General features: G+C 40.1%; 1 protein-coding gene across 3 annotated transcripts in view; it reads left to right on the top strand.

Moving 5' to 3' along the window:
* wscd2 (WSC domain containing 2) overlaps positions 1 to 16,843 on the top strand; it is a 43,457-nt gene extending 26,614 nt beyond the window's left edge. For all 3 annotated transcript variants that reach the window (XM_042488226.1, XM_042488228.1, XM_042488227.1), the window contains 7 exons: positions 4,584 to 4,698; positions 6,575 to 6,759; positions 8,733 to 8,854; positions 8,940 to 9,114; positions 10,260 to 10,424; positions 10,508 to 10,708; positions 15,003 to 16,843. In XM_042488226.1, coding sequence (XP_042344160.1) covers positions 4,584 to 4,698; positions 6,575 to 6,759; positions 8,733 to 8,854; positions 8,940 to 9,114; positions 10,260 to 10,424; positions 10,508 to 10,708; positions 15,003 to 15,355 — 1,316 coding nt within the window. In that variant the 3' untranslated portion in view covers positions 15,356 to 16,843. The remainder of the gene's footprint in view (positions 1 to 4,583; positions 4,699 to 6,574; positions 6,760 to 8,732; positions 8,855 to 8,939; positions 9,115 to 10,259; positions 10,425 to 10,507; positions 10,709 to 15,002) is intronic.
* Positions 16,844 to 17,367: the final 524 nt, after the last annotated feature.

The following is a 17,367-nucleotide window of genomic DNA, read 5'->3' as shown; positions in this document are numbered from 1 at the left end:
AAAGCATAAATAGAATTTAACAGTAAATGAATTTTAAATGAGCGAATAATCACAATGTGTGCCGGCAATCGCAAAGATAATTGCAGTGCTGCAACATTAATGAACACTTCGTGTTTACTACTTGATTCTTTTGTAAATATTATCAGAACATTTAGTTGTAATAAATCATTGTTTTTGTCATAGTTGCTAATGAGAATAGTTGACAAACTTGAAACATTTTATGACTTGCTGGTTTATAATGCACATTCAAAGGCAGCACTCGTTCCTCCAACACTTCATGTTAATATGAAATTGATCCAAAGAAATCTCTAATTATAAACCGCACCATCTTAATGACAGAGAATTTCCAGTTGTAATTGGTCATGTAGGAAATCTCTTGAGAGTGGAGTGAGATGATGAATATGATTAAGTCCTCCGTCTTGTCTCGAAGTGATTCCTTCAAGGGTCTCACCCACAGGGCTTCAGCTGCAGCTTTGCTTTGTGCCGCTCAGCACGTGTTCGACAGCTACACAATCACAACATCTACATGCCTTCACAATGGCAAGAGTTTTATCTCTCTTTCTATAACTGTGCAACTACACAGTCCTGTCAGAAAAGGTTTACATATAAACTCCTTACTGGCATGTGAGATCCTATCGAATCACAAAATGTTTTGAAAACACCAGCATAAGGACAGGAAGTGTCTGTGCATAGACGACGACTCTGACCTTGGATGGCACGACTATCCTGATTACTTATTCCTTTCCGAATGAAACATGATCAAATGAGCTGATTACAGGAGATCATTTACTCCTGACTCACATCTCTCTTCCCGCTCTCAGCTTTTCTTACCCTGTCAAACACTCTTTGCACTGCTGGATAAGGTATAAATTATTAAAAACGGTGGATTTCTCCAACACACATTCAAAAAAAAAAAAAAAACTCCTATAATACTAGTGCCAGACCAATGTCTGCTTTTCATAACAAAACACAATAGAAAATAGTCCTCAGCAGGGGTGAAAGAAGTACTCTGATCGTTTGATTTATTAAAAGTTACAATACTGAAATGTGTAAATACTCTGTTACATGAAGGCACCTTTATTCAAAAGTATCCTACTCAGAATCACTTACACAGAATACTATATGTCTCATATCTTTGTTGATTGTTGATTATTTTTACCGATCCACTAACACGTAAGCACCGTGTTATCATTGTAGTGATTTTAACTCTTTATACAGCCTACTATAGGGCAGTCTCATAATCTCATAATGTGTTTTGTTCAAGCGGCAACGTCCAAGGCTGAAAGGTTGAGCAGCATTAAGTGCCAAAAACTGCAGTTCTTTGAGTGGCCACTTGAGGCTGGCTCCAAAACAAAGTCTCTGAAATGGTTTAGGTTTCTATAGCCAATTTAAAAAATCACAACAGTTGTACAGGGAGGAATGTTTATATAATTAATGAGTTATTTATAACCAGTGTTATGAAGGCCTAAAGTTACGCATATTTAAAATCAGGCCACTTGACTACAGGCTGTCTGCAAGATGTTGCTGCAGTCTATGAGTCAGATCCACCCCTCACTCTTCTGGGTGACATAATGGTAGCAACGTCCATTATTTACAAAGTTTATGGTTTTATCTGTAAAATCTAAATTGTCAAAGTAACTCATAGCTGTCAGATGAAGGCCATAGAGTAGGCATGTCAAACTGGTCCACAGGGGGGCCGGTGTGGCTGCAGGTTTTTGTGCCAACCAACCAAGAGCACACAGTTTGACCAATCAACTGTCTGAAGACGGAGATCAGTTGATTAAATGAGTCAAGTCTGGTGTGCTGCTACTTGGTTGGAAACAAAACCTGCAGCCACACCGGCCCCCCTGTGGACCGGTTTGACATGCCTGCCATAGAGTAAAACACACAATATTCACTCTGAAATGTAGTGAAATAGAAGTATAATGTATCATGAAATGGAAATACTCAAAGTTCACCATTATAATTGAAGTCCAGCACAAGTACAATATTTGTGTAAGTGTGACTTATTTATACTTTGCACTGTAGATGTTTTAGCCATTGTAGACACTTGGTCTCCAGTACTGTAAACACTCCACCCATCATAGGAATCCAAAGATATCCTAGTTATAATGTTCAGCCCGCCAACAGAAATAAATAAAGCTTGACATGTTTCTTCAGTTAGAGCAAATTTCCAAGGGCATTAAACCTTTCAGATACTTTGCTTGAGTAAAAGTAGCAATGACCATGGCTATTCTATTACAATTAAAAAAAATAGGCTTGGGCATTATATTTATTTATTTTGATACCTGCATACCTTCCCGACATTTTAACACAGTATACAATATGTGATTGTATTTGCGAAGAAAAAAAAAAATCAAAGCTGAGCGGTTTTCCTGCTGTCTCTCTGGGCCATTGCTGGCCAGCTTTTTCTAGTCCTGTAACATTACCCCCACCACTTGCAGTCTCAGCTCAGCTGCCTGTTCCTTGACAGGAGACTGGCATCTGGTGGCAGATGCTGTGCACTACATCGCCCCAATACAGCATCTCCACATCAATTTAATGAAAAGAGGAGCATCTGTATTTTTGACGTTTGACGTACGTTTGGTATTTCTAAATAACCTGGTGTACCATAAGTCTGGCATTTATTATTTTACCTAAAATAAAGACATATTACCATTTAAGCCATGTTACTGCTGCACAGTTTGATCTACAAGAATGCTTACTATTTTAAAAACTGGACACATTTTGTATGTAAAATCTTAATCTGTGAAATAACAAGTAACTGTTGCTGTCATGTAGTGAATTAATACTATATTTACCACTGAAATATAGTTAGGTAGAAATATAAAGTAGCATAATATGGAAATACTCAATTAAAGGTCAAGTCACTCAGAATTGTAGTTACAGTAAGTACAGTGTTTGAGTGAATGTACTTAGTTATTACTCCACAAGAAAAAAACATTCAGTTCTGCAGTTGTAAAAGGCAGTCCAGATACTACTCGACTACACACATGCTATTTAGGTGTTTCTATTTATTCATAACCCCGATGTCTTAAAATAGACACTGAGGAGCCATTCATTTTACTATCACTCTATTGTGGTTACCTGGGTTTCTGTTTTCCCTCCAGAGTGCAGTACGGGCAGGTGTAGAATCTAAACTGCCCATAAATATCAAACATGAGTGTGAGTGACTGCTGCTTTGTGTGTGTTAGCGTCGAGGCAGCTCTCCTGATTTTTATCTCACTCCACTCAGGGACTCTCTGAGCCTGAAGAGAATCGAGCCAGAGGAGAAAACAAATAAGTGATTCTATTACAAAAACTATGAGTCACAGTACAGTACCCCGCTGCACATTACAGTATTAAAAAATGATGTATTTTTAGTGCAGTGCTGAGCTATTTTTTCCAATTCAAGGTCAAGAAAACAAACATGTTTGTAGTGTACAGTACATTCAAGCTTTGGGTTGTCTGATCAAATGAAGGTCTCTCAGTCTGGCTCCGTCCTCCTCCCCTCCCACCCTGAAACACCAACCTCACAGGACTGCGGCTGAAAGTGATGATGGAGTAATTAGCAGCTTCAAAGCATTCGTTTGCTCTCATGCACCACTCATCACTCTGCAGTCTGAACCATCTTCAGCCTTTTCTCTTCGCTCACTGCAAATGCACCCATTCCCACTGGCCCTGAATTTAATACAGAGGGAATATTGCAGCATAAAATGCACCACAGCACATAAACACATTTGCACTGTGTGGGGCAGTGGCACAGAAGCATACTGTACTGATGAGAAAACTGGAGCGGACTAAAGATGTTGACATTAGTTGATGATCCACCAGATGCATAGAGGGTACTGTGGTTCGTTTGCATATTGAAAGTACAGATAATGATATCAGTTGCATCTGATCTTTCATCATGTGCACTTATAAAGAAGAAATATATCAAAACAAGCTTCCAGCTTCATTTAAATCAGCATTTCCCTTCATCATAAAGCAGATTATTTTCCAGCTCAACAATAGTTAGGAGGGAGATTACAGCTGAGTCCTGCAGGACACCACATGCTGCACAAACGCAGGTCTTTAGTCCATAACAATTAAAGTAATGCAGGGGGACTAGGACTCATTTAGCTCAGATCAGAGGCTCAGAGGGGTAATGGCACAACACAGATGGCGAGAGGCTTGTTTGTTAAAGGTATAGTGGAGCCTTTGCAGCTCAGTTAAATAGAGAAACAGCATTTTAATGAGAGGGAAGAAGCTGTTGAAGGGCTGCTCGATCACTCTGCAGAGGTTTACTGAAGCCCAACCCCCACACACTCGTGAAGAAATGCAGAGACATGACAGTTACAGTTACAGGCCACTAGAAGGGGATGTGTGTCTTTATAAATAAATAAAGATTCTGCCCCAGTTTTGACTCCTCATGTCCTCTCTTACTAGACTGTGTCGGCATGAGAAGACAATACTGCTACGAACAGTGTTCACCTTTAACTCTTATTTTGACTGTGTAGTACAATAGCTGAAGTAATTATCATATACTGTATATAGCTATTTTATTTTTGAAAATGTGTTTGTGTTTCTTTATTCATAAGTAACTTTTTTCCCCTGTTTTTCAGCAAAGTATATCGGCTGCTACATTGATGACACACAGAAAAGAGCACTGAGAGGAGTTTCCTTTTTCGACTACAAAAAAATGACTGTATTCCGTTGCCAGGACAACTGTGCAGAAAGGTACGACAGCAGCAAACAACAAAAACACTCATCAATTACATATCCACTCTCTTTCCACTCTTTTTTTTCCTGCTGTCAGGCTGATAAATAAAACCGAGCTGGAAGAGCAGAAGAGCTGAGAAGGAAATTAAAAACTTCTGAAAGTGATTAAAAGGAACTTCCTCATCTGTGATGTTTTATGGAGCCAGAGTCATAAAACCAATGCCAGTAAATGACCAATAACGACTCCCTAAAAATACAGTTTCACCTGAATGGGTGTAATTTCTCAGGACATAGCAGTGCACGCTTCGGTGAGCTCTGTGACTTGTCAGCCTGTGGTCTAAGTGCACATTTATGCATTATATCAGGTGTCTTCAACATGTTTAGGTCAAGGACCCCTTAGCTGAAAGAGTAACTGAGCAGGGACCTCCTCCTACACATATAGTATAAAGCTGCATCCTATATTAAACGGAGCTGATGGACGTTGTCAGGCAGAAGGCCATATAAGTCTCAGGCTGCAGCCTTGATCTGTATTTACTTTTCAGGTAGTTGCAAGAGGAAACTTCACTTTCACAAAGATCAAAACTTAAAACAATTATTTGGCAGTGCCCTGCAGTAACTCTGAGGACCCCCTAGGGGTCCCAGACCAGACCCCCAGTTTAAGACAAAGGCTTTATATGATAATGCAGAACAAAAAATCGTGAATCAGGGCGCCTGCAGTGGCTTGCCTGGTGGAGTGGGCACCCCATGGACAGAGGCTGTGTCCTTGCCGCAGCGGGTTTGATTCGCTGCATGTCATCCCCCCTCTCTCCCCCTTTCACTCTTAAAGCTGTCCTGTTAAATAAAAGCAAGGAAAGCCCCCAAAAATTCTGAAACATTTTGGTTTAATGGAAATGACAAGTTGGACTAGGTGGCAAAGTATGGGCAAAAGCTTGAAAAATTAGGCAAACCGACTGAATAATACATGCTAAGTATAAAGGACTTCACAGAAGAGGTTAGGCTCTTATATCAGCACATTTTTAACAAAGGATTTGAAGTGACACGTTTAACAGTCACATATGAGTGTAATGTGAAGATGTTCACATACATTTGGCCATGAAGAATGCCTTAATACAATTTTTGTAAACATGAAAAACTGTTATATATTCTCCAGCTTTTAAAGCATTTATCTCCCTGCTCCTCTCCTCTATTGTCTCCCATTTCCTCACATCCTGTCTCCCTCTCTCTGCTACCTGACCCATCTTTCTTTCTTTCACCTCTTCTCTCTCCCTGTGGAATACCAGGGACGTCTTTATCAAATGCATTGAATTACACCCATCACTGATTCACAGAGCGGGGAACAGGAACAGTGAGAGACGCTTGTTTTTCAGCCTCTTCCTCCTCTTGCTTCTCGCTTCTTGCAGCCTGCTTGCCTCCTCTCACAGAGCGGCGGGTTAATATAAACAGACAAACAAATGAGGGGCAACAGCACATAGCAGCACGCAGAGGTTCGGGTTTGATTGACAGCCCGGGGGATTTGTCCTGTGAGAGGGGTGTGTTAGACGTCTAATTGCACCTGAAACGCGCCTTGGGAGTCAAATCCTCCATGCAGCAAAAGATGGGAGAAAGCTTGTGTGATGAATCCAGTTTTTAAGTATATGAATAATTGCTTTTTGAGCCTCGCAGTATCTTCACTACAGTGAGAGATGTTTGGATGTGTTCTCATTTTTACTTCAACACCCTCTGTGCATCATTTGTTTGGTTTTATTGATCACTGCTTTTCCAGTTGCTCTGAAACATCATCTGTATTGGCCTGTGAAGGATTAAGAAACGCCACAAAGGCTCAGAGCAATTTCTCTCTCTCTCCTTCTTTCCTTCACTAACGATGCTAATGCTTTTTCCTTTCTCTTCCCCCCAGAGGATACATGTACGCAGGTCTGGAGTTTGGAGCAGAGTGCTACTGCGGCCACAAGATCCAGGCACCCAACGCTTCAGATAGCGAATGCAATATGGAGTGCAAAGGAGAAAAGATCAACCTGTGCGGAGGAGCCAACAGACTGTCCATCTATAGGTTGGAGCTGAGCCAGGAGTCAGCACGCCGCTGTGAGTCTGACACTCTGCAACAAAAACAAAAACTCCACCAGGTTGCATGGAAAGAACGTACTGTTCCACACAGAGCTGTCAAGTACACACAAAACCACACCGTCATGTTTGAAATAAGAGAATTTTACTTTTGAAAAATTGAATTTGATATATGAATGTGGTGTCCATGTGCTGAGAAAGACACAAGCAGACCAGAATATAGTAGCAGTTTCCACTAAGTCACAAAGATGCTATTTTCTGTCTAGAAATGTAACAACCCTGCTGTTTTGAGGGAAAATATTTGTTTTATTTTGGGTTAATGCCACAGTTGGGAGCAGGCTGCTCTGTTGTGTTTACCTCTCTCCCCGGAGAGCTGTGCTACCTACGTAGCCCAGCCAGCCGTGGTCTGCATCCTAAACACTCGCTGCTGTCTGCTGCTGGAAAACTGAAGTGAAGTGAAGGAAGGGCTGATTAGCAGAGGGGAAAAAGATCTGTGTGTTGAAATAAATTGTTGAAATTATTGAAAAAGTCCTGACCACAAAGTGAAGTTACTTTTCACACCCTTTTTTCTGCTTATTCTCTTTACTCTTCCCTTTTTTCACCTGCCCACCGATTCTGAGAAATAATCTGCTAATGTGAAAGAAAGATTGAGCCAACACACCTCAACTCTCCTCTAAGTGATCTTGCTTTCCTCATCCAGTTCACTGCTGCTTGTTTATTATTATTTTCATTTCTGCTTTTTTTCTGTGTTTGCCAACTGCTGAATAAGCTCTTCATGTTTGTGTTTTCACCTCTGACCCTGATCTCATGTCATGTGAACATCAAAGAGGAAATGCAGGAAATGTGTCGAGGTGGCTGTTTCGTGGTTTTCACAACCATTACGGTCCAATGGTTGAACTGCAAAGATATCTGCATTTGTTTGCTTAAGACCTTGTTTGAGATATATGTTTGGATGCTGCAGTGTGTGATGGTAGTCAGCGGAGCTCAAAAAAAGCATCTTAAGTTGATTTAAAATGTTGTGCCAAATGCAAGGGCAAAGAAGGGTAGCAGAACGAGGGAGCAGTGGAGATATACTGCAGGGGAATAAAGAGAACAAGGACATGACATTAAAAATGCAGCTTTTAGTCAGGGAAAAAGGTCAAAAATAAATAAAACATTAGATACCCTCACATGGCTGGAGCTAATTTGCAAGCGCTGTTATCTTGTTTTAAAGCCTCACTGCGCTGATAGTTAAGCCCAGCTCAGCAGTCTTGTGGAGGTGCAGGTTTTTGTAGCATAAATAAATGCCGCAGATGCGCAGCTTCATGTGCATATTTTTTTCAGCGACGTTGTCTTCATCATGGTATGTCACAGTGAAAAGCTTTTAGTGTGTGGTTTTCTTCCTTTGCTATAAAAGCTTAACCGTCTGTTGACAGCAGAAAGAGTTTCATATGTACATCAGCACGGCATGTGTTGACAGCGTGAAACAAATGTGAAATGAAAGTTCGGTTTTCTTCCACAGTCGGCGGTTTTCATCCTTTACCCGAGCGATGCCCACGATATGATGAACAGTTCAATCCTGATTTAAAACTGCTCTCTCTTTTTATTATTCTAAAAGAAATCATCCAATCATTTTGTAATTAAGATAAGATGTATGAGCAGAAGAAGCAATCAAAAATATACAAAATCAGTGTATGAAACGACTTTCTGTGAAAGAAAGAAGCAGCTCTCCTCTGCCGCTGTGATTTATGGTATATCCATCAGACCAGAGTGCGGACCTGAGATTAAAGGTCATCATCACACTGCAGGGATGTGAGTGCTGCCATTGGTCGATTCTGCTGGCAGGTCAGGGCCTCAGTAGACTGGAGGAGAGTCCCAGTGGGATCTCTTCATCAGGGGTCAGTGAATAGAGGCCAAGCTGATGGAAGCTGTGCTCAGCAACCATAAAACTGCAGTCCTTTTTTTTTTACTTCCTCATGGAGAATAACATTTTGGTTTTGTTGTGTCTGTTTCAGATGGCAGCGCCATCTTTAAAGGGTGTTTCCACAGGCCAGACAATGTCACGCTGGCACTTCCCTTCAGCGCCGTCATCCAAAACATGTCTGTGGACAAATGTGTGGACATGTGCACTGAGAGGGTGAGGTTTTTATCTTTGGATGTGTGTTTTTTGCATATTACATTTGTGCACGTGTCTTCAGTGTTTAATGGCAGCTGTATTTCAGGAGAAAACGCTGGCCGTCCTGGCTGGAGATCGATGTTACTGTGGCTTCCCAACCCCTCTCTTCTCCCTTCATGAGCTGGAAGACGAGGGCATGTGTCTCCACCGCTGTTATGGGGAAGAGTTTGAGAGCTGTGGGAACGACGAGTACTTTGTGGTGTACCAGACGCAGGTTCAAGGTAACATTCGGTGGCTCACAGCAGTATATGAAGAGCACGTTGTTATGACATGCATGTCAGGAAGCTCAAGTGTCAGCCACAATCCGCATGCAGCAAAAACACACGTGCACATTTACAGCACGTGTGTTTTTGAGGGGGCACGTTTTATATAGATTTTTTCTTAATTTAGTTAAATATATTTTTCGTCGTAAAAGAGATGGTTGCTAACACGGCTTTATAACTCTGTGTGGTGGCAACGTTAAATAATGCAACCGTGGTGTAGTTCATTTATAGTCTAACATTAGCTTTTTACTTCTGGCGATTGCACTTAGGCATCAGAAATCATAAAAGTGGTGATCATTTGTGAAGATTGTCTTGCTGAACAAAACATGTAAGTATCATAAACTTTTGTTTGCCACAGAGCCTACTTTCTGTCATAATCCAAAATCCAATGGTAAAATCCCAAAGGCTTTCTGACGAGGGAACCAGGGAGACAACATCCTATCATAAAATATTGTTATCAGCCCCAAAAGTCTAGCATTAGTGTGTCTCACGCAGCTGTAGCTTGGATCAGCAGAAACACAGAATCCAGTAAACAAAAAAGGATGTTTACTGCTGCGAAGCAAAAAAAAAAAAAAAAAAACAAGAACAAGCCGCAGCGGGAAGTGAAAGTCATGTAAATATTCTGAACAAGTTGTACTCAGTAATCTGCATCTATTGTCTATTTTCTCCAGTATTTTTAACAGTATATTTTTGGAGTATTAACGTCACACATTAATGTCAGGAAGTGGGCATTGTCATTGTTAGGCAGTTTGTAATGAGGAAAAAGCTAACCCACGCACAACAAAACATGACAGGAATGTCCTTAGTCCTGTATTTAGACCTTTGTTGACCTTTTTTATCCACTGATGTTAAATGTCTTTGCCACAGACTTCCAATGTTTCAACATAACTTCTTTGTCTGTAGCCCCCATTATTACAGAACTAAGCCAATAGGCAGGAAGTGACTAACTTTCAGTATCTATTTGAAGCGCAATTGTGTTGAGAAACCTGTCAAATATTTTGCAGTCACAGTTCATGCTCATGTTTACCACTGTAGTATTATTCAGTAAATCAATTCACAGAACAAATCATTAATATATCCCTTTGCTGTTTGTGTTTTGTTAGATAACCGCTGCATGGACCGCCATTTCCTCCCCACTCGTGCCAAGCAGCTGGTGGCCCTCGCCAGTTTCCCCGGAGCCGGCAACACCTGGGCTCGCCACCTCATAGAGCTCGCCACGGGCTTCTACACCGGCAGCTATTACTTTGATGGCTCCCTGTACAATAAAGGTAAGCTTCGACTTGTATCTGATATAACTCAGAAACCTCTGTGGATTAAATCTGTTCACTGCGGCATTGTAAATGTTTCACAGGATTTAAAGGGGAGCGGGACCACTGGCGGAGTGGGAGGACAATCTGCATTAAGACACATGAGAGCGGCAGGAAGGAGATTGAATCCTTTGACTCCAGCATCCTCATGATCCGAAACCCCTACAAAGCCCTCATGGCAGAATTTAACAGAAAATATGGCGGCCACATTGGATTTGCCTCCCAGGCCCACTGGAGAGGGAAAGGTGAGCTGCTGTAGTCACTATATTGTACAGTATTTACTAAAAATGAAGAGCTTAACAACCAAAGCCATGTTTCATTTTCAAACTGATTACAAGATCGCGATGCCCTGGCCGACTCTGAGTAAATCTTTCAAACTAGTGGAAACATTTGTTTTTGGTAACAGAGAAAGCTAGTTAAGAGATTGAATACATTTTTTTATTCCATTTTATAATGAAAAATGTAAGAATCTGTGAGCTTCTGGCCAAAATATATCCAGCTAATGGATAAATGGTAGTGTCAGTCCTTACGCTGTTGTTTATAAGCAGTTTCAAGGCCTAGACACACAAAAAAGACAACAAAGAATTAGTGGCGACAAATGCCGACTGTTACCTCACCTCACGCCATATCACCAAGCACACCGTAAAGATGACAGCCAATGGCCAATAAGCAGTTTTTCACCTATGTGAGAGGAAATAACTCATTTAACACACTTAATTAGCAGACAAGGGCTGACAAAGGTCGACAAGGGCCGACAAGGGCCGTCAGGGGCCGACAAAGCTAGACAGGGCCCAACTGTGCAGGACACACCAAAAATTCCACAGTCACTCACCAAGGGCCCGACATTGACCAACGGCCATCGGTTTGGTGTTTAAGGGCCCTTAATCTCAGTGATTCAAAAAAGAAAAAACACCCCCTTCAACCCTACTGAATAAAATGAAATTGAAAAATAAATCTGCCACCAATGTCTTCACTTGGATTATGTGGTAATGATCCAAAGAAGTGGGAGATGGTCGATGATGATCTAGAATGGCGAGGAAATGAGCATTAAACCTCGAGCTGGTTTTGACCTCATAAACCACTGTGGCTGTGCATAAAGCTTTGAAAACTTTCCAAAACCATTTCCACCATGGTATCAAGCTCGGTCTGTCCATCTTTAAAAATGAGAAATGAAAGAATTAGCCACCAGACCACAAGCTCTTAGTCAGATCATGAGTTGTGTCACCAGGTAAAAGCAGCTTCTTCCTCAGACTCTCGTGCTACATTTAATTTAGAAATGTGATGAGACTGTGTGTATCGCAATGTTTTACATTCTTGCAAGAAATAGCTCAGCACATAACCCCTAATACAATGAATAATTGCTATGTTTATTCATCAGTTTCTGTACGGCTTAAATGCAAAGATATAATGTTTTAAATGGTAAGCTTAAGAGGTACTGGTAGGCAGACTATGCTAACTTTTTCCCTTTGTTTACAGTCCTTGAGCTAAGTGAGCTAATGGGCAGCTGGTTTTAGCCTTGTTAAAATATGAAATACAGACATGAGAGCAGTATCAGACTTCTTGTGTTTTTTGCCAGACATAAAATAAGGTGATTTCCCAAAATGAAAAAAGAAATATTTCTTTAGAGGTCTCTTGTGTTTCAGATTTAGGGGGATATATTGGTACACATTTTAATATAATAAAATAAGTATGTTTTCTTTAGTGTATAAAACAACTGAAAATAAGAATTGCTGTCTTTTGTTACCTTAGAGTGAGCAGTTTATGTCTACATAAGGAGCAGGTATCTTGTTCATGGAGTCTGCCATGTTGCACCACCACGTTTCTACAGTAGCCCAAAACAAACAAACCAAACACTGGCTTTAGAAAGGACCATTCACGTTTTTGCATCAGCCACCTTAGTTAGCAGCCCCTCTGCAACAGGCTGAACACTATTGGAAAAGCACTGATTTTTAATGTGAAACTACTTCATGCAGTATTCATGTAGCCCGTCTGTGCAAGCTGAAAAGCATCAGAAAAACACTGATTTGTAATGTGAAATGGCTTTTATGTCTGATTTTGGGGGTTTTCATCAACTGGTCTGTTTTTTTTGGAAGGAAAAGACCTCTGTGGATAATTTGGAACTGAAGGAACTTTACACTTCACTACACACAGGATTGCAATCTGCAATCCTCACTGCAACATACAAATAAATTCATCACACTGCACCTTTAAGAAAGCTTTTGGCGTGTGCGAACAAAATGTTTTTAAGCAACCCGGTCGCCAAAATAAATGTTGGCATTGTACGTTTCTGCAAACCACAGATATGTTACTTTTGACATCTCATATGTAGAGGTTATGCTGAAATTTCAATTTTTGATTTTATGTTGCAACAGTACGGGGGGTTGGGGGGGCAGATATACAACTTGGTAAGAGGTTAGAAAAAACATGTTTTGGCTAAGAATGCACAATTGCAACTTTTTTGTTTCTGGTGACTTCTTTTGTGCAGAGATCCTTTATGTTACAGCGTATACGTGTATCTAAGTGACTTCCTCTAAGATTATACTCAAGAAATACAAAGGAATTAAAATGATTTCTGTTATAAGTAGCTGCTTGATTTATGCCGTTACCCATAAATATATTACATTAAGAGAGTGCACTATTAATTTGTTCCTTTGTGACCATTTGCCCATTTTGTCTTAAGTCCAGTGCGTCACCATGAATTGTGCAACCACTTCATAATGTTTCAGCACAGTTCGGTCGCTTGATGATTAAGAGAGTTTATTAAGAAGGTCATTGTTCATAGCATCACTACGGAAATGAAACCTTGGGGTTCAGTTACTCTTTGTAATACTGCATGCCCTTTGTTGAGAAGATATATTTATATTTCATGCAGATTTTGCTCTTCTCAGCTCATTCACTCTCCTAAGTGTGTCTTGGTAACCATGGCAACTGGTTTTGTCTGGTCCGAGTGCTGTCTCTCTGACTTTCTGTGAGGTTTAAATCGATTTTCCAGAGGCTGGAGAGAGTTGCCGACCCAGCAGTTGTCTCTCTTTGTGGAAACATCAGCACATTTGGCCTGCCATTTCCAATGAGTGTTTATTCCTTCTGTTGGTGGGGAAATGATGCAGTGACATCAGTAAAGAGAAAGGCTTTTTGACAGCTGCCACTTCGAATACAGGGAGAGGATACAGTTTGAGAGTCAGCGTGACATTGTGTTCGAGACGCCACATGTACGATTTGATGCACTCACCGCTGTGGGGGGAGGCTGCGGGGCTCAGATGATGTTACTGACACTGATGCCTTCCAGTGTGGCCCCATAAAGTCAACTCAGGAGCAAGTGCAACTTATTTTGGAGGACATGTCGTTTTACAAAGTACAGTCTTGTTGTTTTTCAGTATTATCTGGTGGCTGTTACATAAACCCCTTTATTTGGATTTTTTAAAGTCAAAACCCTGCCAAAAAGAACATCTTAACTAAATCTGATATTCAAACATTGGCAGAACAGAATATTCACATGGAGAGCTCAATAATTTTGGTTCCTTTTTTTATTCTCAGCTCTGGCTGCTTTTGAAAGCGTGATAGTGAGAACAGATGTGGTGTGGTCAAAGACACGGTTCCTCAGTGTTTCTATACAGCTAGTTGCGCTTTTAATGCAGCATCTAATATTCTGTAGACTGTGCGTGTTTCATTGGTCTCAGAGACAGCACTGCAAACTCGGCAGGCTTTAAACTTTAACGACAACCTCTCTTAACAGTAAAGATGCGTGCTAAAGTAGCACAGCTCCTGCCAGCGGTCGCTTTTATGGGCCAGTAGATTATCAATGAGTATTAAAGTTGCAAGCAAAGGATTTTCCTACAGTACCTCCGCGGTTTGACTGACAACTAAATGTTGATTTTACTGTCCAAACATTTCAGAAATGTCTTATTGTACCCTGCCCAGAATTGTGCCAGACCTATCAAGCTAAATGAAATCAGTGTTTGGCTGCCGTGACTCTCACTTTCCCTTCATTCACTCCCTTATTTTACTTTTTAACTTATTTAACTTTATCATTTTTCGCATTTTGTTGATGCTTTGTTTGGAGATCAGGGTCTATATTTATAAAATTCCTATGAATAATACTTTAGATTTCAGTAAAAGCTAAAAGTAAAGCTATCACTTTTACTCCTATTTAAAGGAATACTCCACCCCCCAAATGGCAATTTAGAGTTGAATTTGAGGTCCATGTTTAACAACAGCAAAACCACATAAAAACATCCATTACAAACTCACAACTCAGTGCAGTTTAATCCAACTTTCATTTATCCAGTCTTGTGCTCAATACTTCGAAAACACATGCATCCTGCTAAATTGTTACTATTTAAAATAATTCTGCATAAACAGCACGCCTGCACTGTTTATCATTTAGTTTATTTAGTATGTACTGATGTAGCTTTGCCTGCTTTTACTTCAATTCATCAATAATTTTCTATACTTTTGGACTCCCGGTTCACCATGGAAAACAATGTTTTTGCACAAATTCTTTGCTGATTTATTTTCTGAACTCTCCTGTTTGTCCTGCAGAGTGGCCTGAGTTTGTCAAGAACTACGCCCCTTGGTGGGCATCCCACACACTGGACTGGCTTAATTATGGAAAGACTGTCCACGTGGTCCATTTTGAGAATGTGAAGAAGGACCTGTTCTCCCAGCTGAAGGGGATGGTTGAGTTTCTGGGTCTGAAGGTTTCTGAGGACCGCCTTCTCTGCGTCGAGAGCCAGAAGGATGGAAACTTCAAGAGATCGGGGCTACGAAAGCTTGAGTATGACCCGTATACTCCTGAAATGCGAGCAAACATCAACGAACTGATCAGAACAGTAGACGCTGCCTTGAGGAAAAGGAACATGTCCGGAGTTCCAGAGGACTACATGCCAAGATGATACATGTGATCCCTTCGTTTTCCGTTTGTTCCTCCTTTACTTGGACTGTTCTGTCAACAGACTCTGCACCATATTTTGTAGGAAAACGTGACTTAAATAGAACTTTTTTTCTGTGATCATAGGTTACAGCTGTAGTTAGACGAAATCAGTGTCTTTACTATTTTAATTTTATATCCATATTCTTTCATTTTCTGTTGAGCCTCAGCAGCTTCATGCATCCATAGAAGAGGCGGTTTGTTTATCTCTGACTAAAAAGCACTTCTTATTCTGCTCTATGCACATGTGCTGTGTGGGCATGTGCACATGCCTTAACATGAGGAAGGTACAATAGCTGTGACTACAGAGAGGCTCCCTTGGTGATTTGTTGCCAGTGAAAAACATGTGACCCAAAAGATATTATACAACACTGCAAAGTTTGTTGTATGAGCTTATTTTGTGCAAAAGAGAAATATAAGAAATCAAAACATTAAAGTTATTCTGCTGCTATTACAGTTACAGAAAAATACTATTTTATACGTGAAAACTTTAAAACATTTTGCCCTTTGTCAGAGGTGAAAATGTAATATGCAGGCTATAACTACCTGATGATGATATTGTGTGTTTCCACGTTTTTGTAAGTTATTCAACTTACTGCATGTTAGAGGAATCGTGTTTTCGATGATGAAGAGGTTAAAAAAATTCAGCTTCTTGTATTCAAGATGATGAATAATCCCTCTTGAAGGCACTGACTCAAGGAGAGAAGAGAATTTATCTTGACAGCATTTATTTATCTCTGGTGTGCAGTGCACATGTTGACTAATTTGGTTGTGAATATGTTTTCTTAACACTGGACTTGATGCAGAAATCCAAAAAGCACATCGCTGTGCAACACCCAAAGATCACTGAGGAATTAGGCGTTACACTCGTATTATAGATTGGAGGTTACATTTAGCAGTAGTGATCGTTAGAGATTTATTTTATGACAGTTAATCATTCCGAATGTGAAAAATGTTTTTTTGTTTTATTGCTTTGCTGTAAGAGGAGCTATGAAACAGTTAAAGCTGATCATAATTTTACTCTTCATAATACAAAAGAAAAATCCACAAATGTGTGAAAAATTCTGCTCAGATTTTATAAGCAGCACCTCTTCTAATGGTACTCTGTGCTATGCCATATGCTTAAAAATAAACAAGTGTATAAATAAATAGATACATGAATATATGAATAAATAAACACTGGCGACTGAAAGCCAGAAAACATGAACTGACTTCCATTTTCAGAGTGATATGAATATATTTTTATAATGTGCGCTGACACATCGACAATATTTGTATTGCAACAAGCAAAACGGGAGAAGTTGTTTCTATTTTTAACACATGCTTTAAACTTTATTGGCTCTCGCTTTCATTGACAAGCCGGCACTTTCTGAACATAGGTGTCACATTTGAATGTATTTTCTATGGAATGAATGTAATGTGATAAGGCCCAATAAATGAGTGCATAACATGATGCGCTGTGGTCGACTGTCATCTCTGAAGAAACGTTGGATTTAAAAGGTGATCATGTATATCTGAAGATCAAAGAAAATTAAAATCTCACTACAGTCCCTCCAGGCTTCTCCATTACTACGAGACAATGAATAAAAGCAGGCTACAGCAGTACTTTGTGTATATAAGTGTACAAACATATGTAGATATATGCATAGGTAAAAGTAATTTAGTACCACGAGCAGTGGTTTTATGGTCTGGTGTGCAAGACCAGAATATCCTGTATCACAAAGACAAGCTTTGAAAGCCAAATTAAATAAATTATGTATCTTTACCACCAATTTACACCAAAAACAAAGTGCAGCTAGGACTCATGGGAATGTAATTTGCTTTGCATGCATTTGAGTGTAAACCCAAATACATGATCAGCATATCCTCATACAATGGTTTATAGGCCTATGATAGTTAGATTAGTTTTAATTAATAAAGAGAGCAGCAAAACAAGGTGCTAATACATCTTTGACTAATATGTCAGCATGCAGTTGC

The sequence above is a fragment of the Plectropomus leopardus genome, chromosome 6, assembly GCF_008729295.1.
Source record: "Plectropomus leopardus isolate mb chromosome 6, YSFRI_Pleo_2.0, whole genome shotgun sequence".
Lineage (NCBI taxonomy): Eukaryota > Metazoa > Chordata > Actinopteri > Perciformes > Serranidae > Plectropomus > Plectropomus leopardus.
Note: the sequence above shows the minus strand (reverse complement) of the source record. Positions and strands in the feature narration are given on the sequence as shown.